Genomic DNA, 25,218 nt, shown 5'->3' on the forward strand with positions numbered 1-25,218 from the left:
TATGGTTGTTACTAGGGTTCTATAGATCAGGAAGGAAAACCTAGCTAGGGTTTTGGTGTGGTGAGTGTGAGTGAGAGATACAGAGTTGTCACTAAAATATACTACTAGTATATGCTCCAATCTACTCGTGCAATTATATTGACATGATAGCTTAGTGACATGAGAAATTCTTTACCCTGAGAAAAAACTGCTTCGAATTGAAGATCTGTTAATCTCTAAAAGAAGTGTTCTTATTTTTTTATAAATATATTTTATTTAGTTGACTGTGTCTCGGGTTTTCATGCTCTCCTGTTCGTGTAGTTGTACTCGCACAACAGTTCTAAGATTTGGGGCATCAGGAGTGACAGTGTTTGAGAGACCTTTTTTATCTCTAGTTTTTGTTTTTCTTTGTTTGTCGTTTGATTTCGTGACTCTTGGATGAGGTAATTAGGAATAAGTGGCTAGTCTTCAGAGTTGACTGATGAGTGTAAAGATCACTGAACTTTTGCACTCTGAAAACTGATGCCCAAACTCATATTCATGAGCTGAAGCGTACTATCCTTTTTATCATAAAAATATTAATCACGCACATTGTCTTGATTCCTTGTTTGTCCGTGGATTGAGAGGAAGGATCGCCTGCTTAATGCATGCTGAAAGATTTTCCTGAAACACAGCATTCTGACGGATTTAACGTGTATAAAGGTTTGAGCTTGATCATTACATAGTTGTTTTAGCGAGAAGAACAATGAATAGACCGACTGATGATGATTTAACCTGTCGGAATAAACAGCGAAGTGGCAAGTCAGAAAGTTTATGATAATTAGCAACATCAGGTACGATATAAATAAAGTATGAGAAGAGGTGCACGGTCTCAGTGATGAAGACCAGTAGATGTCCATCCCGAGACTGAAATAAACTTCTATATTTGTCGATATATTCCACATCAAATCTTGTTCGAGTCGTCATCCACATCGCCCTTCTCCACACACTCATTCTCCTGCACAAGAAATTTCCTATTCATCTCTGCTTCCCTCTCATTCATCTTGTCAGCCTTCCATAACCAATATGAGTCATGAATTTTAACAAGTATAAGACAAGGACAGTGTTGACGAAACAGAGCATTGCTCTGCTCTGCTCTGCTCTATTGAATGAAAAGAGAAGCTGAAGTTGATGGATTGGATTTGGCTGCTTCTGCTTTTACCAGTTTCTGCCATGCATCATTACTTCTATCTCTCTTCTCCTCTCCTCTCCTTCTTCCTCGTAGCAGCGCGAGCCGAACACAGCAGCGTGCTGTTGCCATTTCAGATCAAACATTAGGTTGTGATTTGATGGAGAACCAGATCTTAGCCACTAAAAATGTGAATTTTTAATTGTTGGCAGAGAGAGGAGAAGCAGGTGAGGAGGGTACGTCGGTTATGAATAGTGAGGAGGAGGAAGCTGGAGTACGTAAGCGTGCAAGTTATTTCTTGTAGAACTGGCAGTGGCAGTCGCAGTGAAGCAGTGGCAGCAGTCAGGGATGGACGGAAGAAGAAAGAAAAAAACAGAAGGTGAAGAAGAGGAGGAGGAAGAGAAGAATGTGATTGAAGTTTGACAGAGCTTTTAAGTTTTTCTTATTCTTCTTTGAAAATTAGACAACAGAACGATGTTTTCTTTTATAAACAAAATGTATAGAATCAATGTATGATCAATAAAGGCTTATTAATCTTATCTCAGAAGTCAGATACCACAATTTAGGTCAAAAGTTGTAGGCGATCAGAAGTTGAGTTATTTGACTTGTGCTGTTCATCGATGTGAGCCCATGCTTTGTATTGTAATCTTTTAAGAGCCATTATGTGATTGCGAATACCACTTTGGACCAAAAGAGTCTTATTGGTTTTTTCATGACAAGTCTCATCTTCCAACTTGCATAATTATTCATTGTCTTCTTCCTTGAATCAATGACTTCTTCGTCCTCCGTACAATCTATGAATTACGAGAGAGAGAGGCGGTGATCGCTCTTAAATCTCAATCTTCCAACACAAAACAAAGCAACATCATTGAATCATGATGAGCTAAAAAGAGAAAAAAAAAATTAAGAAAAAAACAGTTAGTTTTACAAGTAAATTCAACGGCTATAGTTGGACGGTTACTCCTCTGGCTCCATTAAACTCCCCTACGGAGCGCATGTGCATGGCCTCATCCCTGCCCCCGGCCGCCGCCGGCGTGTCCTGCCGCGTGGCGTCGTACCTCTCGCCGTCGCCCCACAGTGCGTACGCCTCCTCGCCGTGCGCCGCGTCGTCCCCGATCATGAGCTGGTCGTCCGGCATTCGCAGCGGTGTGAATTTCGCGATCACGAGGAGGATGGCCGTGGTCGCGACGAGGTTCCAGGCGATGACGAACAGCGCGCCCACTACCTGCTTCACGATCTGCATGACGCCGCCGCCGTAGAATAAGCCCTTGGTGCCCGGCACCGGGAGGATGAGGCGGCAGAGCGCGGGCTCGGCGAGCAGGCCGGTGAGGAGGCCGCCGAGGAGGCCGGCGACGGCGTGGGTGTGGAAGACGGCGAGCGTGTCGTCGACGCGCTGCAGCAGAGGAGACTTCCGGTGGAGGATCATCATGGAGAACCAGGGGATGCTCCCGGCGAGCACCCCCATCACCATCGCCGCCCAAGTTTGCACCAATCCTGTTAATCAAAAAATCCTGTTACGCCAAATAAATTACCCCATCGATCGACATTAATTCAACAAATTAATGATCGATATATAGTACAATCTATCATAGATCTCCAACATAGATAAATAATAATATCATCATAGAATTAGGACCTGCGGCGGGAGTGATGCAGACGAGGCCGGTCATCATCCCTTGCACCGCGCCGATGACCGACGGCTTCTTGAAGAAGGCGCAGTCGAGGCAGGTCCACGTGAGCAGGCTGGTGGCGGCGCAGACGTGCGTGTTCAGCACCGCCATCGACGACGTGATGTTCGCGGCGTACGGAGCGCCGCCGTTGAACCCCGACCAGCCCAGCCACAGAAGCCCCGCCCCCGTCAGAGTCAGCAGTATGTTGTTCGGCGAGAACCTCTCCCTGTCGCTCTTCAATCTCGGCCCGACCTATCGATTTCGTGAGTTCAGAATCGATTAAGAATCGAGCAGGTAATCATGCTTAATTGATTATGGTTGATATCTACCCAGAAGGCGGCGGTGAAGCCGGCGATGCCAGAGGAGAGGTGGATGACGTAGCCGCCGGAGTAGTCGATGACGCCCCAGTGGTAGAGGAAGCCTCCGCCCCAGAGGGAGAAGGCGCCGACGGTGTAGGAGAAGATGAGCCAGAGGGGGACGAAGGCCATCCAGGCCCTGATGTTCATGCGGCCGAGGACGGAGCCGGCGAGGAGGATGACGGTGATAGCGGCGAAGGTGAACTCGAAGTAGACGAGGGAGGCCTGAGGGTAGAACGGCTCCACCATGGGGGTCTCCAGGCTGCCGTCGCTGTAGTGGTGCGGCGTCGCCGGCAGGAAGGCGCGGCGGATGAGGTAGCGCTGGCCCAAGGCGGGGCCGGCCTTGCCCCAGAAGGGGAGCAGGCGGTCGCCGAAGGCCATTCGGTAGCCCACGATGACCCACACGATCAGCGCGGCGGCGAAGGCGTACAGCGCCATGAACGCAGAGTTGACCGCCCACTTCTTCTTCACGATGCTGCCGTACAGCACCACCAGCCCCGGCATGCTCTGGATCGCCACCAGCGTCGCCGCCGCCAGTTGCCACGCGTTGTCGCCCTTGTTCAGCCACTCCGGCGACCCCGGCAGCGACGCTTGGTACGCCAGCGGCGTCGCCATCTCCTCCGCCGCCGCCGGTGGCAGAAATCAAGAAAAGGCAAGTAATCGAGCACTCGATCTACGGATTCGCCACAAACAGAGACGAAGATTTCAACCAACAACAAGAATCGCAGATCACTTTAACTCATTTATCAATAAACAAACTCGGTTGAAGAAAAACTTCAAATAAAAAAAGGTAATTAAGTATGAAATTGTGACTCCTTGATGGAAAATTCTCGGAAGGTGGCCAACACGGACGCACTTGGCGGCGCAGTGCCGTTGAGGATATCCAATTCCAAGAACATCCGGAAAACATCATGAATCAGAAAGGAAAATAATTAATATTACGGAAAGGAATAAACTCAATTGCCGATCTATTTAAATGTTAACTCACTGTGTGTTTTAGGGGACGTTATTAGCGTTCAAACAGGCAGGCAGGCTTCTAGATTTTAATTAACAGTAATTAATTAGCAAGCTCTTTGAAGACAGCAGAGAGGTCAACGTTAGCTTAGTTGTCTGTCGATTTCCAGGCGTTGTCCAAGTGGTTGGGCTCACCGGCCTTTTTAATGCACAGGTTGCCTCCAGCCTTCAAGTCGCATTAATAAATTTCCGCGTGGCTTCGCAGTGCGTTCGCAGCGGGATTCACGCCATCCACGTTGCGCGAATTGAAGATAATGCAGTACGGATCCGGCATGGGAATGCATGTGAGGAATTACCTTATGACTTGACAAACCAGAGACGCAAGTTAACTTGGACTTTTCTTTCAACAGCTTCGTGTTAACTTGGACTTTTCTTTCATCAGCATCGCTGTGGAATAAAAAAAGACTAGAAAGTCAACGTCAGAATCTACCAAATTTAAGCGCCTCGTGGCTAATTGAAAGGCTGCATATCTTAAGCCTAATTAAGCGAGTCATTAGTCATTGTCATATAGATTTAATAGGAGCACTAAGTTGTTGGGCCGAAAAAGACAGCCCAATACTGGAAAGGCCCGCGAGTTGCCCCCTAAAAATTTTGAAAACCTCATTCTCCCTCTGTCCGAATCATGGCGGACGACTTCCAGAAGCAGCTCCTTTCCTCGATCGTCTCCGACATCAAGAGCTACGAGGGCGGCGATCCGCTTCGGCCTTGGATTCAGTAAGAGATCCCAACTCTGGAAGGAGAATGCGTGTCGTGTTTATTCTAATTGTTAACGCATCCAAGCAGTGGCATTCGGCGGATGAGGGAGACTTTCCCCCCTCGGATCTTGAAGGAGAAGCTCCCCAGATTCCTGCAGAAGTGCGCGCAGGAGTTTGAAACTGACCCAAGGTACCGCAATGATTCTCGATACCTCCGCATCTGGATCGAACTGGTAAGGCGACCTTTTTTTTTTGTTTTGGGGGTGAAGGGAGAGATTACAGTTTTTCTGCTGGTTACAGTGGTTCATGCGGTAATTAGTAGTTATATGACATGTATTAGATGGATTATGTGCATGATGCTAAAGTGCTTTTGAGGAAGATGGAGAAGAACGAAATTGGGTTGAAGCGAGCTGTGTTTTATTTGGCGTATGCTTTGTACTATGAGAAGCATAAGAAATTCGATGAAGCTGAGAAAGTGTACCGTCTAGGTGTCCAGAAGTAAGAGTCTAGTTTCCTTGTGATATTATGATGGCTTATTGATTTGTTCTTTTTTTTTTTTTCTTTTTTGTTTTCTGGAATTCAGTTGTTCATTAACTATTATATTTAATTGTCTTTAATCGTTGAAAGCTAGAATATTTAAGATTGTTGTCATCCTTCAAATTTCATTATCTAATTCCAAATTTTGGCATGTCATATGTTTGGATTCATCTGTTGCTGTTCAACTTCTGTCATAGTTTTTCAGATGAATGGATTGAACATTTTATTTGGTGGTTTCTGATATCTATGTTCCTATATCAATCTATCAGTATTTACTATGTGAGAAGCTGTTTGTATCTACTTTGATGAGAAACTAGTTTCTTTTTCTCTTTTGGCTAAATATGCAATCAGTGTAACCTGAATTTGGTAAAAGTTTACTCAAGAAGCTGTTTGTATCTACTTTGATTAGAAACTAGTTTATTTTTCTCTTTTGGATAAATATGCAATCACTGTAACCTGAATTTGGTAAAATTTTGCCCGAGGTACCATTGACAATTAAAATTACACAATTCAAAACGATGATTCTTAACTGGAATTAGTGAAACATGACATTTTTGAAATAGATTTCTTATCATTTCTTTATTTCATGAGACCATGATTCTTAACTGGAATTAGTGAAACATGACATTTTTGAAACAGATTTCTTCTCATTTCTTTATTTCATGAGTTCACATAAAGTTCTCTTCGATTCAGACAGTAACATAAGTTACCATGTTTATCATCAGATGAAGTAGGGTAAGATAAGGTGAGAAATAACTTGTATTTTCTTAAGTGCTTCTTGCTTTGTTAAGTGGTTGGTATTCAAGGTTGCTTACTGCTAATTAAATTCGTGACCCCCATGCTTCCCATTTTTAATGTACAAAAGGTCCAACGCAATTGGTCACACAAAAGATCTTCATAAAATATACTGAACTCTTTACCTTGTTAGTGATTTTTTCTACTAACAATGCCTATACCTAATAACTTTAATTGTGCATTTCATAGATTGCTAGATTATTGACAGTACTGATTTTTTATTAAGCTTGCCTTTCAACCAAGTTGTCATGTGCATGAGAATCAAATACATGATTATTCGAACATGTAACATAAAAAGATTTAGGGCCATATGGTCTAAAAGATTCATATTAGTTTAGATTTTTTTTAAAAAAAAAAACAAAGAGATCAACATTCACTTGAAAGATGAATATTATTGCAATGGTAACTTAGGTTAGTGATCGTAATGTCTCTGTCGTATAAATGGATATATAGGATCATTAGATCTTTAAAGTTGTGTGATTGAGCCTCGAGTGTTTGAGGAGTTCTTCGAAGAATTACAATAGCAAGGAGAAGCAAGTTATTGAACAATGCAAATTTCAAGGTCTATGTTTTTCATTTCGGTTTGCTGAATTTGGTTGTGCAAAATGTTGAAAGGCATATTTTATGTAGCCTTGCAGAGCCTATCAATGAACTACAAAAGACATACGGAGAGTTTGTTCAGCGGATGGAATTGTATAAAAAAAGAAAAGCCAAAGTACCTTCTCAATCACTAACACTCATTTCTTGCTCTTGGTTGTTTTTGCCCTTTTGCTACCCATGTGTTTCCAGCTGCTTATATTTCACTGCAAATACAGGAAGTGATCTCAAGGAAAGGATGTTTAAGTTTGAAAGGTACTCACGTCAAAAACTCTTTCTGACCAGAATATTGGCCAAAATGCGCTTCTCTAAGGAGGTAATTTATCTTTCCAAATATTGCCAGTTTGTTGATGCAACTTAGGGTAATATATTGCAGGGAATAAAGAAAACATAAAAATAGTTGATGACAAAGTTGCAGAGAGGAATTCTCAGATACCGAACCACAGTAAAGGCCTTTCAGACAAAGGAAATATTACCGGCAGCAATATTATAATAGGACATTCAAAATCTATACAAGATAGTTCTACAAATTTGGAATCAAAGCATGGAATTCAACAATCAGCCGTTGTAAAAACGTCTTCTAAGAAATGTGATGATGCTCATTCAGAAAATCACATTCCAAATAACACTGATGACACAGTAGTGGTGAAATTTGTTGATTCTGCAATTGTTGGAAGGTCTGAAGCAGAAAACGCTTGTCATCATGGACTTGTAGACCCCACCATCAAAATGAAGGAGGCTATGAGTGAGATCAATAACATGTTTCAAGAACCTCTGGATATCATGGTTAAAAGAAGATCAAGTAAATCAAAATCTGTTTGTCAGAAGAATGAGTTTAAAGTCTTCATAGACGAAGACACTAGTGATGTGCCAAAACACCCTTCTCAATTCCCCAACAGTGATCAATGTGGCGTTGAACTTTCAAAATTTAAGTCCGATAAGCATGTGGAATTCAAAATTTTGGCCGATGATGAAGATGATGATGTGATTCACAGACACTCCAAGGAATTTAAGCCACCGAACAACATTAATGTTCCTAAGAAACAAATTGATTCAACGGCTTATAGCATTTCCACGAGGACCATATCAGGTTTCAATGAAGAGACTGTTCACAGATTTGTTGGATCAACTGTTCTTGACGAGTCTAAAGTGGAAAATGCATGCCACCATGGTTTGCTGGATCCGACTATCAACCTGAAGGAGGCAATGGATGATATAAACAGCATGTTTGGACAACCATTGGATTTCAAGGGCAGCAAACCTAAGAAGAAAGCAATTGTAACTTTAGCTACGGAGCCAAAATCCGATGAATTCTATATATTTGTGGATGAAGGCTTATGGGAGCCATCAGATTCCAAGTGCAACAAACCAAAGAAGAAAGGAGTTGTATCTCGAGACAAGGAACCAGCATCTGATGGATTCTTTATATTGGCAGACGATAACATAGGAGAGACATTCAACATCGAAAGCAGCAAACAAAAGGAGAAAGGGTTTCTTTCTTTGGACAAGAAACCAACTTCTGACGGATTCTTTATACTGGCCGACGATGAATTAGATGACCCGAAAGACAATGCTTCGACGAGTATCCCACATGACTTGGGTGAAAATGGTGGTTTGTTTGAGCCAACCATTTTCACCAAGGAGGCCATGGCCGAGATCAACGATTTGTTTGGGAAGCCGTTAGACTTCTGATGATATTCCATTTATGATGTAATTATTTGGGCTTTCTGAAGTCTGTGATGGTGCAGTTTTTGCTTCAAAGTTCTTTACACAACCATGAGAAATTGGAAAGTGATTTGTAATCTGCTCTTTGTTCGATACATTGTCATCCTGGCCTGGTTTTGTTGGAAACTCTCACACAACTTATTCGGAATTTAGAGTTGAAAATTATATCGGAACTTAGAATTACAAATTTATAATTTTCAACGAATTGCTTTTTGTTGTAATGATATACTCCTGTTTCTCTCCTGCAATAGTATGTGCCCACATGTAGTTAATCAACGTTTGCCACATGGGTGCTTATTCAAATATATTTTGAAATCAATTTTCTAACATATATATAATACCTCGTTAGGTATGTCTTTCCATGTACAAAAGAGTTGTTATATTAGAATAAAATATTCTTAACAAAATATTCTTTATAATTTATATGTTCGTATCTTATCGTACTCCTTAAATCGTTTGGGATGAATCCAGCGTATTAATCATCAGGACTTAAATCTCCGGAGAGAGTCATTGGATGCCCAATTTATTGCCCTGCGTATAAATATTGCCCAGATCTCGTCTCTTTCACAAACCCATACCTTGTCCAAATCTTAATCAATGAAAAAATTGAAAAAAAAAATGATTATCCCAATTAATTTACTATCTCAAGGATAACCAATCTAGTCCCATAAAAATTTTCTGGCGACAATTCAGAAGCCCAGCATCTTTTGATTACATCTCCTATTTGAAAAAAAAAATCAATCTAGAAGTCCAATGTCTTTTTATTGCGCCTCCTATTTGAACAAAAATTCTTATAAATACATTATAATTAGGATTCAAATCACGGATACATGAATAATAACTAAAAATTTTATCATGATACTGTAACCCCGGGACAAGAAAAAACAAAAATCTCCTACAGTTGGATAGGAACCCATTGAATTTTGATCTAGTAAAATATTCAAGAGAAAAGTTAGGTTCGATTGGTTTGGAACGAAGCCATGGAAAACATTAGAAAATTTTCTTTAATTTCGCATGCCTTATTTACAATCATGAAAAAAATTTCCAAAAAAAAAGATTGTTTATGTTGTTCCAAAAAAACAGAGCCGTGCAATCTGGATCAGACGGCTGCTGGGAAGCAATCGGGGCAGCGCACAAGTCCGTTTTCGTTGCACTCACCGCAAGCCCGGAATCCGCCGCCCTTGCTGCCCCACCACCATCGCTTGCGGCTCCCGCTGCAGGTCGCGCAGAGCACGAATCGCACGCCGCCGCAGACCCCGCAGGGCGCTGTCGGAGCCGAGGGGATCCCCTCCACCAGGGCCCTGAGCTCGCCGGACTCGTGGAGGCGGCGGATCTCGTCGGCGCCTCCGAGGCAGCGGCCGGAGAGGAAGACCTGGGGAAGGACGACGTGCCTGAAGCGGCGGCCGAAAGCCGCCTGCAGCTCCGCACGGAATCGGGCGTCCACGGAGACGTCGCGCTCGTCGACGGCGACGCGGAGGCTGCGGAGGACGGAGCGGACGGCGCGGCAGTCGTCGAAGGTGCGCCGGACGACGCCTAAGGAGGTGAAGTAGAGGACGATGCGGCGGCGGCGGCGGTCGAGGGGATCGGCGGAGAAGGAGGAGGAGGAGGAAGGGATCGAGCGGATCGCGCGAACGGCGGGGCGGGCGCGGTGGAGGACTCGGCAAGGTGAGTCGGCGAGGTCGTCGTGTAGGAGGGCCTCGAGGTCCTTGAGAGTAGGGCAGGAGAACTTACCGCTGCTCCCGCCGCCGCCGGATCGAGAGGTATTCGACCACCGCCGCCTCATCAGGAGGAAGAAGAAAGACGAGGAGTGACCTCGTTCTCTTTCACTAAAAATAAGGAAAAAAATAATAATTTTATTTATTTATTTATTTATTAGTTTACTAGTAGTTGTTTACTTCCACTTCATCACTTGTTTTTTTTTCTTTTTTCTTTTTTCTTTTTTCTTTTTTGAAATTAATTGTTAGAAACTTTTAATTTTCTCTCTTAAAACTCTCTCTTTGTTTTTTAACTGTCTCTTGCAATTAAAAAATTGATATCCTGCGAAATACTTGATTTAATTTAAATAACTTATACAACTTTATTATTTTTTTATTTTTTAATAATTCAGGTGTTTAGACCTCCTCTCCAATTAGTTCCGGAGTGGATGATCAAGCTCCACAGACGAGCTATCAGATCAATCTAGAAGCACGAGTAACTTCTCTCAATACTCTATATTTTTCAGAAAATATAATCATAATAATTGATTAGATTCAAATAATAAATACTTGAGAAATTAGTTAAGCGGCTTGTTGCACCATGGCCCGGGGCAACTTGCGCACCTTTATGTTCCTTGAACTGTAAGCTCTGCTGCAGCAGCAGGAGCATGATTTATGTACTCGACAGGTTCTTCCTGTAAAAGCAAAGGTTCCAAGTATTTGCAGAGTACAGTTGGTAGCAGCTCTCCAGTCTCCCAGCAATGTATTATCATATTTCTACACATTTGGTAGCGGTAAGTTATTTAGGTTGAGTGTATTTATTGTTCGATATTCAGTTATAATAAATTTATAAGATTTTTTTTTTAAATAGGATGTATAATTAAAGAATGTTAGATTTCTTAATCATCCATTATAAATATTTCTTAATTTATTTTGATGATTAATAGAAAAATTTTATAAGACCTAATTAGTCACTCAAGACTAGACTAACTAGATTTTAAAAAAAAAAAAATACTGTGAACAACCGAGAGACATATGGCTTGGGACTGATCAATGTGTGCTTTGGGCTTAAGTAATGTAACCATGCATGTCAAGGTCAAAAATAAGGCTATGTTTAATTAGTAAATATTTATAGTTCTTTTGTCTTGCCCTTAAATCAAGAATGAAAATGAATTGGCTGCCGGAGCAATAGCTTAGCAAGGTATTTAAAGATCAAATTCTAACTTTACCATGAACGGTTGATTAAAAATATTGGATTGATGAGCCATAAATATTTTCTAATTTATTTTAATAGCGAAAGAAAAAATTTTATACAACCATTACACTTAGGATTAATCAACAAACTGGATATTCAATGCCAACTAAAAAAATAATAATAATGAATTGAGTCCATCGAAATGTAATTAAACATACTCATCTAGCTTAATTAACTTTAAACTACCAATATTCACTATTATTAGATCTACTTTAGTTTTTAAGCTTGACTCGAGATAAAATTGATAATATGATATAATTAAAAAATGATTCGATATAAAAATTATTATGTTTTTGAATAAAAATTAATATTAAATAGTATCAGAACGTATTACACTTTTTTATGTTTTTGAATAAAAATTAATAAAAACATACTCTTGATTGAACCTTAAACAAATTTGTAAAAAATAAGCATAAATTATTAAGAAGCTTTATTCATAATTAATAAACAAAATTTGAAATTTACTAATGTTCAAGATTTATTCATAAATTAGACGTTTACAATGCCTACAATGTCTAGTTAATAAAAAAAAAACTTAAAAACTAAGTTTATTCATGAAGTATTCAATATTTTTATGGTCAATGAAAAGAGTCAAGCTCATAAATATTCAAGCTTATTTATTTTTATAGCTAACGTACATAAATAACCTATTATAGAGACATTTCATGAGCATTTATTCATTTACAGCCGAAAAACAGCATGTACCAATATTCCTCCATGCTAGATAAACTAGAATCATAAAGTTAATTCATAACTATGACACGGAAGAAACTACTACAAACTGAGCTTATGATAGTAGATTTATTGGCTATGATTTCGTATGAAATCACAGAGAATTGAAGAGCATAGCTTTCAGACATACCCCTTGCTCTTTAGATCTTCCACTGAATCCTTGATTATTTGTTCCATGGAGATGAACCGCATCCCCAATTCAATCAGTTTCTTTGCAGGATTTTGTGCTCTCAGAAGTCCAGGTTGTGTATCCTTTGGGAATCTGCAGACCCCAAGAAGAGATTGGAATTAAAATGTTTGCAATAATGAAGCTAAAAACCGCCTTGCAAAGGAGACAAGTTTGCTTAATTAGATTTGAATTCACAGGAGAAATGGACCGTACTTAGGCAGCTTAAATTCTGGGTAAAGTTCTTCAACTTTGGATACAAAGTCGCTCCAGTGGGAAATGGATTCAACGCATAAATGCCTACCGGATGCTGCAGGATTTTCGTATGCTAGAATGTGTGCCAGAGCAACATCTTTGACATGAACAACTCCCATATAAAAATCTGGATACTCTTCTTCCAAGCCTGCACACGGACCAGGAAGAGAAATGCATACTGATTTACTATTCAAAACTACTGATATAGCATAAGCAACATAAGAAGCTCCAAAAGTTCCCCGGTGATGACATGTTTAACCAAGCAGCTACAATTCATCTAAAATATGTCAAAGAAAGACAAGCCTGAACAATAGAATAGGTTCCAAAGAGGGATCCAAAAAAACAAGCCTGATATGACAACTTTTCATTGAGTATATACAAATGTGTAATTGAAAAGTAGGAGCTTGAAAATCCAACAGTTCTTAAAAAATTGCATAGTTAATGTGATAAAGCACTACAAGTACTTATTTTTTGTATTTGTGTATCATTACCGCAAAACTCTTTTTCAATGACAAGCACATAAGTTCTCTTGTTAGAGAACATAACATTGCTACTAAACATGGTGGCAAGGAATTGTCAAAGAGGTCGAGATAGAACTCAAACAAGAAAAGCAACACTCCCTTTCCAGCTTAAAAAAAAAGGCCTGAGGGCCTTAGCCAGATATAATAGCTCCTGCCTCAGTTTGCTGGAACAAGCGAACTGCATAGCTTTGGATAGTAGATGAAGGCTAGTGGAAAGGAAACTAACTGCCTTTCCCCCCTGAATGCAGGAAAGGAAACGAATTGACATTTGACAACTTGGGACTTTTGTTAGAAGTAGGTGAAAAAGAACCGAAACTAGATATACACACTAAAAGCCATAGAAACAGAAACAGTAGCCCTTGAAAAAAGACATAGGAACACAAAATAACTAGATCACTAAAAATGTTGGTCCAATGTCTACATGTTATTTAGTGATAGTATAATTCTCATACCTAAAACACATTGAGGAGTCAGTATAGCTTTTTGTCATATGGTGAGTATACTGGAGGACCAGTATCAAGTTGGTACAGAACAATATGCTAGTATATTTGCACCACACAAACATAAAAGCTAGATAGCTTCTTTGGGCATTGTCAGAAATCTGTGAACTACAACGATCAGCGAATGATAATGTGATGGTCATAATCAATTACCTTCAAAAAGGCGGACGAGCATGGCCATGCTGGCATTGATCGTTGGCGGAATGATCGGCCCCAATACCGTCCCAGGATTGACCACCACCACATCCAACCCGTTCTCTTTTGCGAATTCCCAAGCTGCCTTCTCGGCCATCGTCTTGGACGCCGGATACCATAGCTGAAGCGCAGGAGGTGACAACCGCAGTAAAACATCTGCTTGTCGGGTTAGGGCTTGTGATGTGATCTCAAATTCTCACCTCTTTCTGCCGGCAGTAGTCAAGGTCAGTCCAGCAATTCTCGTCCTTGACTCGATCGGCCGGCCATCCAGGACTAGGGATGATGGCAGAGATCGACGATGTGACAACCACGCGACACACGCCACTCTCCTTGGCCGCACGGAGCACGTTGAGTGTCCCCTTCACCGCCGGATCTAGTAGTTCCCTCTGATCAGAGAGAAAACGGGGTCAGAATAACGAGGAAGAAGGGGGATCTGAAAGGGATAGGGACGGACCTGCGGATTTTGGACGCGGTTGACCGTGCAAGGCGAGGCGAGGTGGAAGACGCCGGCGCAGCCGCGGATGGCGGCGAGGATGGAGTCAGGGTCGAGGAGGTCGATCTGGAAGAGGAGAAGGCGGTCGGAGGCTCCAGGGAGGCATCGCAGGTGCGCCGTCTCGGCCTCGTCCCCTGCGGAAGAATTTACGAAATAGGAAGGTGAAGGAGGAGGAGGAGGAAGCGGAGAAAGGAGGAATGCCGACCGAGGCGCATGACGGTGGCGTGGACGGTGTAGCCGCGGTCGAGGAGGAGACGGACGAGCCATGAACCGATGAAACCGCTGCCGCCGGTGACGCAAACAATGCCCGTCATTTCTCCTCGCGTCCTGCTCTGCTTCAGAGCGAATTCTGTCGACGAGTGAGCGAGACGTAAGGCTGTTTTGGGCCTTTTGGCTAGGCGTAATATTTGTAATGTTATATAATTAATATTAGTGAAAAATTGGATTCGATATTTAGGTTGACCGATGTTGTTCATCATATTTTTGCCTGTTTATTTCATTTTATTTCCACCCAAATTAAATATCTAGTGCAACTTAAAAATAAAAAAATAAATTAGTATAAAATTTATTATTAAAAGCTACGCATCACGATACATTTGTTATATAGTTTAATACCAATATTCGCAAGGACAATAATGATTCAAATCATGTGAATAGGAATGTATTACCATGTGCAATAAAAAATCACATGATTCAAATACACCTTGATGCTTGTATTAATGGACTAAAGCCAACTTGATTGAGACCTAACGCATCAAGCATGAAGAACCAATCGACAAAGGAAAACATGCTTCCTCTACATGATATTACTCTGGATATATATGTTACATGTTACAATCAAATAGATATCCGCCATGATTCTATTTGCTTGCTCCTAGGTAGAGCTTTAACTGCTATAAGAGAAGCTAATTATATTAATAGAATACATATTGAACAAGGAATGAAAAAGAAGGGGCAGAGGAGACACTACTGTACACTGCTTAGATTAACAAGTAGCTTTCCTGTCAGCGGAACCTTCTTTGGGCAAGCAGACTTGGAACAGCTTTGAATTTAAGCACAAAGTAATTTGCATTCAGCAGTCACTCCAATTATCTTCACCATCCTCTTCATCGCTTCCGGCCATTGCCTATCCATGAACAGATGTCAGTCATGCATGCAGAAAAGCAATCGAGAAGGTAGTCGACCGAAGAACAGTTTATATTTCAAGCCTAACCTGCCGGACTGCATTTGCTTTCTCCAAGATGGCGGCAACTCTAATGTTTGTCGAATGGCTCTTGTTGTTTGGCTTCGAGAGAACAGTTGCTGGCTTCAGGTTGTATGACTGAAAAAAAAAAAGCATTGTTCGCCTGAGTTATAATCAAGAAGAGAATCAACATGTTTAAGTTGCTATAGTTTATGGAAACGCGCCAACCTTGTTTCTTATCTGCTCTAGTAATGCATCCTTCTCCTCTGCTTTAGGTTTGTCAGAAGGCCTAGCGAGCTCTGATACCTTCCTCAACTGCAAAATATTGGACTCCAGCAATGTATCCATTTGATCTGACTTTGGCTCATCAGAAGGGCTAGCAACCTCTGGCACCTTTCTCAACTGCAGGACAATGGCAAAAAAAGAGAAACAAATAGGAAAACAAAAATGGTCAGGACTAGAGCATTAAACCAAGTTTGTTATACTACGTGATCCTTACCTTGCTTCTATCATGCGCAACAACAGCATCAATCAATGGATTTCTAGGGCGATTCCGTATGGAACGAGGGTTAATACCAATCGTTTCACCTTCGTTGGTAGGTACAACAGCAAATAGAGTTGGTTGGCTCCTTTCCAAAGAATATACATAACCATGTTGGGGCATGCCCAGTCCTGAAGAGAGTGACAGAATACTATGGCTCTCATCCATGATGCTAGCATTGAACAAGAAAGGGTTTTGAGACTGAACCATGTTCTCCAAATGTAGATGTCTATCCTCAGAATACTGAGATTTCTCTGATCCAAAAACTGGCAAAAATTCACCAATCTCTGATCTTTTCTCCATCAGAGGCTGAATTATATCTTTCTGCAACATGGAATTCTGAAACAATTGGCTCTCTGATATAAAAAATGAATCTTCTAGTGGTAACTTTATTGCTTCATCCACATCAGAAGCATGTTGATTCTTCTCATATTCCAAAGATGATGATATGGATGAAGACAACAGTGATGAATCGGCAATGCACCTTGTTGAAGACAGGAAATCAGGTTGATTGCTGTAATCAGCAACAATTGGTGGTAGTTGAGATAAACTGATTGGTGATGTGATATGTGAATTTGTTGGAGTGATGCCTGATGATGACATAAACAGGTTTTCCCCAGGCAAAGCTTGAATTGAATTTTGGTTGGGCAATAGAGACGACAACTTCCGAGATCTCCATTCAAGAGGTGGAAGTGGGGGCAATGGTGGTGGTGGTTCATAATTCTGTGAAGGAAAGCAAGAATATGAGTTGCATGATTGAGGCTCGTTCAATATTCTGGTTGCACTCTCGAAGTCAGTCACATCAGAGCCTGATAAGGGATAAAATGGCATATCAGAGATATTGTAAGCCTCATGACATGGAGAAATTTCTGAATTACACTCTGATGAGACGAGAGCTTGTGAATCCATTTTTGAAGTCTCATCTATATTTGATGTTGGCATTTTGAGTAACACATTGTTGGTTAAGGCATGATAATTTGGTTCAGGTCCTTCTATTGGTTTATCTTCCAACCCATTATAGTCAATTGGAATTTCAAGTTCAACACATTCACCTTTTTGATGTAAGAATCCTGATTCATTGCTAGTTTGTAACGTAAGGGCTTCTTGATTTCTAGCTTCTAAGGTGGAGTAATCTTCATGTATAGCTTGTAAGGTAGAGAATTCTTCATTGCAAACTTGTAAAGGCAAAACTTCTTCATTACTAACTTGTGAGGTAGATACAACTTCTTTGTTAGCTTGTGAGGCAGAAACTTCTTCACTGCTAGCTTGTAAGGTAGAAACATCATGATTGCTAGCTTCATAGAGTTCTTCATTTCTATCTTGCAAGTAATAGAGTTCTTGGTTGCTAATTTGTGAGCTAGAGATTTCTTCATTGCTAGCTTGTGAGGCAGAGACAATTTCTTTGATAGCTTGTCCAGGAGATACTTCTTCATTGCCAGATTGTAAGGTAGAGGCATTTCCATTGCTGGCTTGCAAGGTAACATCTCCATTGCTAGTGTGCAAGGTAGAGATATCTTCATTGCTAGTTGGTATCATAGAAGCTTCTTCAGCTGAACTTGCAAAATCAAAGATTAAGTAGGTTGGCAGAGACATATCTCCTTGTATGCTTTCAAGTTCACCTTGTGCTAAACATATTGAATCAGTATGTTCTCTTTGTGTAGGATAATTTAGATATGTCTCTTTAAGAACAGGATATGCTTTCACATGGCCAGCTGGCATTGTTTCATGAATATCACCACGTAGCCCACTATCATTGGCATTAGATGAATTATTCACAGGCAAATCAAAGCATGAGGCAGCTGGGTCTAGTGATGATTGTTCTAATGCTGGAGAATCTTCCATGTTGAGAGTTCTTTGAGATTCTAATTCCACTGTATTCAAAGAATCAAATTCATAAATTATAGGCTGATGCCCATACAAGGTTGCAAGATCTTCACTTTCTTCTAAATGCAGATGCTGGTCTAATGCCTCTTCATTATGTGCCAAGTTTAGTTTTTTGTTATTATCTTTATCTTTGGATGCAAAAGTTTCTTCTGTCAAACTTTCATGATCAGTATTTTGTTCAGGCACTTCAACAACATTCTGTGAGCTGCCTCGGTAAAACTCATTTGAGAATTCTAAGTTATCATCAAGCATGGTGGAATTACTGACATCCTCAGAAAATGCTTCACCAGCAGAACATAAAGGTGCCTTCTCTTCATGGTTCACCTTGAAGGACTCTTGGGATTCCTCTGCAAAGTTCATCTTTGGAGATTCCAGAGATTCCTCTGAACCAGAAAAATATTCAAACTGGGGTTGTAATATTATTGGCATTGAAAAAATTCTTTTTGCCCCATCATCACCATTCTCAGAGCTAGCTTCTAGATTTTTGACTGCAACCACAGATTCCATTTCTGTTGCATAATCTGCATCGCTGATGGCGGAAATAACATGAGCTGGAACTGGTAGGCTTTCAGATGGGCATGTTTCTGCATATTGATTCATTGTCCCTGGTGACTTTCCTATGTTTGTAGTTGAGGCCTGAAGGGGAACTTCATCATACGAAACAAAATGTTTTGGAACAATGCTTGCCTGCTTTGTTTTATCATCAGAAACTTCATCATACAGAACAAAATCTTTTGGAACAATGTTTGCTTGCTTTGCTTTATCATCAGTAACTTCATCATACGGAACAAAATCTTTTGGAAGAATGCTTGCCTGCTTTGTTTTATCAACAGACGAGTCAAGATTGGATGCCATCTCTTCAGAAAGTAGCAACACAGAGTCACATCCCAAATTAGAGTTTCCAGTAGTATGGTATTGTGCTACACCATCAGTTCCTTTTGCACAAAAAGATGTTTCACTTGGTAGTTCTTCAGGATGCTGACAGTTGTTCACATCTGTTATTAATTCACCATGCTTTAAATCGTCCATACTGATGTCAGGGGCAAATTCTGAGGCGACCATTGAGATGCTTATTCCAACTGAACTGCTAGCTGCATCTGCATCTTCTTTAGAGATACAATTTTTTATTTCTTGATCCACCGGAACTTGCATCTCTTCTGTTGAGGCCACAATCATAGAGAATGGAACTTCACTCTCAAGGTCTTCCGCCAAAGTGTTTCGAATTAACGGACAAGAGAAATGGTCAACCATATGTATGTCTTCATTCACATGATCTTCTGGATGAGTTTTCTCGAGTAGACATAGATTTGAACAAGGTGGACCTGTTGAATTGAACAGAATAAGCATTAAAAATGTTAAAGAGTTGTTAAAAACAGTAACATAATGTTTACACAATAAGTTGAAAGATAAAACTACCATTGAAGCATTTGGCAAACTCACCATTGTCTAATTGGATGTCATTTCTGGCTGAGGTATTATTGTTACGAGGAATTAAACAACGTGCAGAAATTTCTCCAGGATTAACATTTAATAAATCAGAAGCAGGGTCATAAGAATCCAAGTGTTCATTTATGATTTCTTCTGGTTTTAACATGGGATCTTCAAATGTCTCCATATTGCTGCCTCCATTAGAGACTAAATCAGCTGAGTTAGCAACCTCCCCATGTAGCAAACTGGGCTCTTGGGTTTTCTCTGCTTCTTGATTCGTTAGTACTTCATCTAGGCTGTTAATATTACTTGTCATTCCACTGTTTGACATATTGTTAGATCGTTCTGGCCCAGTATTATTGAGTTCTGAAGTTTGAGAGTCCAGCTCCTCTAATCTTTCACTAGCGTCAGTGTCCATTTCTTGACCTTCAGTTTTCAAAGAACCAATATCTGGTCTCCCTTTATTTTCAGAATCTGTTTCAACTTCAGATTCCATGCTGTTGGGCGCATCCATGAAATTTTCTGGTTCACTACCGATGTCTTCAGTCCTGTAGCCATCAGTACTGCCTTCTAACTGAAGTTCTGCCCTCACTAACTTATGATCTTCCACCCTCTGAGATGTGTTTCTCACTATATCATTAAGTTCATTGTCGTAGGCACTGCCTTCTGAATTAATTTCGGAATCAGCAGAGTTTTCCATACTCTCCACCAGATTATATCCTCTCCCTGTATTGGGAACACCCACAATTGGCTCATCTGCTGATTCTGAAAATTTTTTAGTTTCCGTATTCCAGTCACCTAGTTCATATGTTGTTGCCCTAGTCAACTCTTCATAACCATTCATCGTAGGACTTGAATCTCTTACTAGAGAATCATTTTCTGACATATTCCTAGCTGTATCATGTGTTAGAGAAGTTGGCACACTTGAATCAATTAGACCTGGACTTAAAGTTGAAGAACTTTGAGAACTGTCAAAAGCAATTTTCTGTATATCCAAATGTAGTTGAAGAAGATGCTTCCTTGAGCCGCACCCTTTGCTTCCATTAGTATCATCCAAGTTCCTTAATTTCAACCTCACAAATCTTGTAGCAGACTTATCAGCAACCTGATCCGAAATTGCTGGCTGTGAGCTGCAGAAGACCAACAGAGGCAGAAAAAAGCTCAGAACTGATGCTTATGTTTAATACTGGATCAAAATGTTAGTACCAGATGAACTTACTCGGAATTTGCCCGCGGTGACAATAAAGACTCTAGGGTATGGCCATTCTTGATACGTGATCCCTTTTTCTGACAAGAAAAGAAAGCCAGAGTAACTTCTGTTAATGCTGAGAACAATTCTTAACATAAAAAAGAGAAGGGAGAGTTTTTAAGCAGACAGAGTTGTGTTTTAAAGAAATCTGTGCAGAAAGTAGAAGTTGTACAAGTCCAAAAAATGGATATTTATTTATTGTAAAAAAAAAAAGCAAAACCAAAACATGTCTTTCCTTTAAGGTGTCTTACCTTAATCCTCCGAGATTTTCTCTCTCTTAATTTATCTGCTTCCATAAAGCCAGAGGAAGTTAATTCTGTTTTAAAGAAAGATGGATCTGAGTACCTCTTCAAACATGCTCCTGCACCAGCAGTATCAAACCTGAAGGAAAAAAAATCATTTAATCTAGTGAAAAATCAGAAATTTTAAGCAATATGTTAAGTTCATTATCGTACTTATCTAGTGTGAATAACCGAGGTGGCTCACGGCATTCTTCATATGAATCCATAACAAAACGTGGCATATCCCCTTGAGTGACCAAGTTCTGATCCAGATGAAAGTTAGAGTGCCAATCAATACCTGCCGATGACTACATGAATAACTTCAAGAAGAAAACAAAATAACAATAGAAGCATTAGGAAGCAGCATTAATATCTTATAATGGCATCCAGTTCTTTTTAACTTGTTTGCTCAAAACAAATAGGTGAGTGACATTGGCTTTCAATTTTTTTTTTTTTTGATATACATAAAGATTTCATTGCTAAATTTTTGGGTCGCCCAAATAGATGATTTACATCACAGATGCAGTTCATTCATTTTTCCTGAGTTCTAGACAAAATTTTATCACTAAAACATAAATGTGTATTACACAAGAATTTTCAAACATTATCCAGAATTATATTGTAAGAAAAATATATATCTTATAGTTCTTTGTTTGTCTTGGCATGTAATTGAGAACGATGGTAGGATAAGACTATGGAATTGTTGCTCCTCTAGTGGGCTTGTTCATATTTACTAAGAGAAATCTAGATTTTGTTGATAGTTTCGTTGAACAAACAAAAAGGTTTGTGGCAATGAAATATAAATTGCAATTGGCATCATATCAATGATTTCATTATATAAAGTTAAAGCCTCACAACAAACACTTTTCAATATGGAATCTGAATGGAGACAATCTATGTTCTCACAAGATTATCTCTTAAAGAACCAGCTAAAGAATTCTTTCCCCAGTTAGATACAAGCTTAACATTTGTCTTGATGCAACAAATATACCCAACAGATAAAACCAGCTCATTCACCTGGGAGAACTGGAACTAACAAAGTGACTTGAAAGAACTAGTTGAAAAACACCACTGTTGATTCAAGTTTAAACATTTGTCTTGAGGCAACAAATTCATATGATAACAAAACCAGTTCCTTCACCTAAGAACTGGGACTAAAGAAGCGACTTAAATGATTGAACTTGACTTTCTTGGAGAAAAATGTTAAAAGCGTACTGACCGTCATTGTATGAATGCCCTGAATGATTAGTCTGAGAGAAAATAGCCTTTTCAAAGGATGGGAAATCTGCCTCAAGTTGCTGGACTCGAAGTATCAGCCCATGCCCTCTAGCAGCAGTACCCATAACTTCTTCATGCAAATCACGGAATATTTCTGCAGCAAACCTATTTACAAGATCCATTGCTGTGATAAATCTCAACATAAAATGTACTATTGCATCATGAGGTGTGAGTTATTTGGAAAATATTTATGGAAACATATAATAGTTACAAACAAATGAAAATTGCACTGCTTAACAATCACCATGCAGTCAAGGGCATCATATTTAACAGTAAACCTTCAAGGAAAGAAATTAAATAAAGCTGATGTAAGAAGCAATTGAAAAGGCAGATATTAAGCACATAAACTATGAACAATTGTCGAATGTAAAATCATTATTTATTATTTATTATTTATATTGAAATTTGAGGCTTTAATGGTTTAACTTCTCTCAAGAAAGGTGACAACAGTCCATTTTCATTTACATTCAAACACATTACCTTCCCTGTTTTTGTTCTCTTGAACGGAAACTATTATCAATGGATTGAACAATGTCATAATCCTTCTGCAAACTAGCAGCAAAAGCATCATGTTGAAATATCAAGCCAACCATAGTTGAGCAACTATTTTCTTTTTTCTCTTTTAGCAGAAGGGAGGCATTCATTGATTGAAAAGCAAAAGAATTAAAACCAACAGATGAAAAATTGACTAAAAGCTAACAAAGAATCAAACCCAATCCATAATCTCAAGTAAATTTGGATCTTCGAGTGACAAAAACAACCCCTATTAACAAAAACTACTCAAAAAACTTTATACATGGCTTTCCTAATTCGTAGTCAAGATGAAGAACACCACTGCAAAAATTCTTGAATTAAACTAGTCGAAGACAGCTTCATACAACAAAAACAATCAGTGCAGTCCAGTCAATACAAAATGCAACAACTGATTATCTTCATTGTCTTTCACACTTCCACCAGGTTTCTTTATGGCGACTTTTCTACTTGAGTACGACTGTTGCCTAATTAAACATTTCCGTAACTCCTCCACCAGCCATCTAGTAATTATTTTCCACATAATCTGTTTCTCCTATCGTAGTTGAATTCAGACGCAACATAACAATTCCAGATACTCTGGATCATACTTTTCGAAAATTCACAGAGCATTACTTCCCTGAAACTATCTTATGAAACAAAAACTAACTTATATGTAAAATCGCCAATTTTCATGCGCAAGTTTTTGAGATTTGACGTAAGACACGCAAACCCTAATGTAACAGCTCAACTACTCCGACACCGACACTCATAAGCAGTAGAAATAACACTGCATATCAAACTCACACGCATAAATTCGTTCTAAATCCCAAATTTTCATCACCATTGAGGTAAGGCGAAACATGAATAACCACCCGAGAAAGACACCCATTCCCCGCGAGAAGCAGCGAGCCGCAAGGAACTTACTCTGCGAGATCTCCGAGCTGCCGAAGAACGCCGGCGAGTCCAGCCATGGCGACCCCTTCGAGGATGGCCTCGGGATCATCCTTGTCCGCGGCCCGGTGGAGTTCCGGATCCGCCAGCCCGTACTCGTTCCTTATCTGGTACCGAATCGTCGGCATCTCGCCGGAACACCAGCACGAACAGATCAAGGAGAACAGTAAGCCGAGATCTCAAAATCCTGCCTTGCCTTGCCGGTAGACTCACCACCTCTGAAGCTCCTCTCCGCTATTGCCGAACTTCGCTTCCCTGTCACAGGAGAAGAGAGATGCAGAGAGAGAGAGAGAGAGAGAGATTTAATTATTTTTTTCCTTTTGCATTTTTTGGAGGATTTCCTTTCCGGGGGGGTGGGGGACTAAGTTGAAAAAGGTGACATCCATTACACAAAAGATATTTCTCAAAGGAATTTTTCGAGTCCAGGTTTAGTGTTAGGCAGGAAAAGATTGATTAAACCCCTCCAAGATCCTATTTTACACTTTAGATCCTTGTGCGTTTTTTCATATATGAGAAAAACTTAAAATGCCCCTAAAAAATTATCTATTTTCTAAAACACCTAATTTTTATTATTTTATTTGAAAAGTAAACTAATAGTATTAATTGAGAGAAATAATAGGTTTTCAGCATTCAGTGATGTTAATTGTGAGAGATGTTTTCATGCACTCTTGTCATTATCTTTCACAAATAATAATTAATATATAGTGTTATTTTGTTCCTTCACAACCAATCACAATAATTTTAAAAGACAGCATATGCCATACATTGGTTCAACAATAAAAATCCAGGTATTCAGCTTTCACCCTTTCTTAGATTCAGTGTGTTAATTGTGAAAGTTGAATATGTTAGTAATAATTTTAAACCTTAAAATAAATTTAACTTAAATATATTTTTTTCTTCAGCTTTTCTTCCGCAATACTCTTCTACCCAGAGAAATAGCCTGTCAGTGAGAAAAAAAAATATGACAATTTCAAATGCATAACGTAAGAGAGATCGATCGAGCTACACTGAATCATCGATCTCCTATCCCAGCAAAGGTTACGTATTGTTGAATGAGAAGGTGGAGTTTTTCTTTTATTTGAAGTTACTCATTCTTTTGGACGTACGTGTGGACCCTACTTATAATTCAGTAGAGAGATATAAAAGTTAGGAAGTTTTTGTTGATTGGAAGGTCACTGGATAAATAGGGATTATACTTATAACTCGATTTAAAGATGTGAGAATCTGAAAGTTTTTATCGATCAAAAGATCATTGGACGCTTGAAGAGCATTATAATTTTGATCATTGGACGCTTGAAGAGCATTATAACTCGATCGAGAGATATGAGTCTGAAAGTTTTTGTATTGCCGGACAATACTAAGGGGTGAAAAAAAATATATACTACAGTACATATTTTCTCTTAGTTATGTAGAAAATACCTTCAAGTTTTGTAGGGCTGAAAATAGTTAACGTTCTATGGTAGATCCAACTTCTTGCCGCTAGAATCTTGAAGGTAGTAGGCCCCAGAAACAAGCTTTTGAACTTTATAAGGTCTACTCCATTGGGGTTCCAGCTTGTTAACG

The 25,218-nt window shown here is 39.8% G+C and overlaps 5 protein-coding genes across 5 annotated transcripts; 1 reads left to right on the forward strand and 4 right to left on the reverse strand.

The window, feature by feature from the left end:
- Window positions 1–1,872: 1,872 nt before the first annotated feature.
- Window positions 1,873–4,121, reverse strand: LOC122024670 (ammonium transporter 2 member 1-like). Its single transcript, XM_042583338.1, has 3 exons — window positions 3,147–4,121; window positions 2,784–3,069; window positions 1,873–2,641 (listed from the first exon to the last, which is right to left on the reverse strand). Exons 1-3 carry the CDS (start codon window positions 3,786–3,788, stop codon window positions 2,091–2,093), a joined length of 1,479 nt encoding a protein of 492 aa, XP_042439272.1. The 5' UTR covers window positions 3,789–4,121; the 3' UTR covers window positions 1,873–2,090.
- Window positions 4,122–4,754: 633 nt separating this feature from the next.
- LOC122022409 lies at window positions 4,755–8,701 on the forward strand. The gene is made up of 6 exons (XM_042580398.1): window positions 4,755–4,901; window positions 4,971–5,115; window positions 5,223–5,380; window positions 6,845–6,929; window positions 7,030–7,066; window positions 7,188–8,701. The coding sequence occupies exons 1-6, from the start codon at window positions 4,810–4,812 to the stop codon at window positions 8,501–8,503; spliced, it is 1,833 nt and encodes a 610-aa protein (XP_042436332.1). The 5' UTR covers window positions 4,755–4,809; the 3' UTR covers window positions 8,504–8,701.
- A 729-nt stretch (window positions 8,702–9,430) lies between these two features.
- Window positions 9,431–10,386, reverse strand: LOC122024517 (uncharacterized protein At5g39865-like). Its single transcript, XM_042583166.1, has one exon. The coding sequence runs from the start codon at window positions 10,317–10,319 to the stop codon at window positions 9,636–9,638; it is 684 nt and encodes a 227-aa protein (XP_042439100.1). The 5' UTR covers window positions 10,320–10,386; the 3' UTR covers window positions 9,431–9,635.
- Window positions 10,387–12,085: 1,699 nt separating this feature from the next.
- LOC122025396 (phenylacetaldehyde reductase-like) lies at window positions 12,086–14,754 on the reverse strand. Its single transcript, XM_042584201.1, has 6 exons — window positions 14,553–14,754; window positions 14,309–14,481; window positions 14,055–14,240; window positions 13,813–13,975; window positions 12,600–12,786; window positions 12,086–12,479 (listed from the first exon to the last, which is right to left on the reverse strand). Exons 1-6 carry the CDS (start codon window positions 14,659–14,661, stop codon window positions 12,338–12,340), a joined length of 960 nt encoding a protein of 319 aa, XP_042440135.1. The 5' UTR covers window positions 14,662–14,754; the 3' UTR covers window positions 12,086–12,337.
- Window positions 14,755–15,125: 371 nt separating this feature from the next.
- LOC122024504 (protein SCAR2-like) lies at window positions 15,126–23,983 on the reverse strand. The gene is made up of 10 exons (XM_042583146.1): window positions 23,629–23,983; window positions 22,133–22,296; window positions 21,088–21,211; window positions 20,884–21,013; window positions 20,603–20,670; window positions 19,396–20,513; window positions 16,030–19,277; window positions 15,759–15,932; window positions 15,561–15,668; window positions 15,126–15,473 (listed from the first exon to the last, which is right to left on the reverse strand). Exons 1-10 carry the CDS (start codon window positions 23,781–23,783, stop codon window positions 15,420–15,422), a joined length of 5,343 nt encoding a protein of 1,780 aa, XP_042439080.1. The 5' UTR covers window positions 23,784–23,983; the 3' UTR covers window positions 15,126–15,419.
- Between the last annotated feature and the right edge of the window lie 1,235 nt (window positions 23,984–25,218).

Source organism: Zingiber officinale, chromosome 9B, assembly GCF_018446385.1.
Source record: "Zingiber officinale cultivar Zhangliang chromosome 9B, Zo_v1.1, whole genome shotgun sequence".
Classification (NCBI taxonomy): domain Eukaryota; kingdom Viridiplantae; phylum Streptophyta; class Magnoliopsida; order Zingiberales; family Zingiberaceae; genus Zingiber; species Zingiber officinale.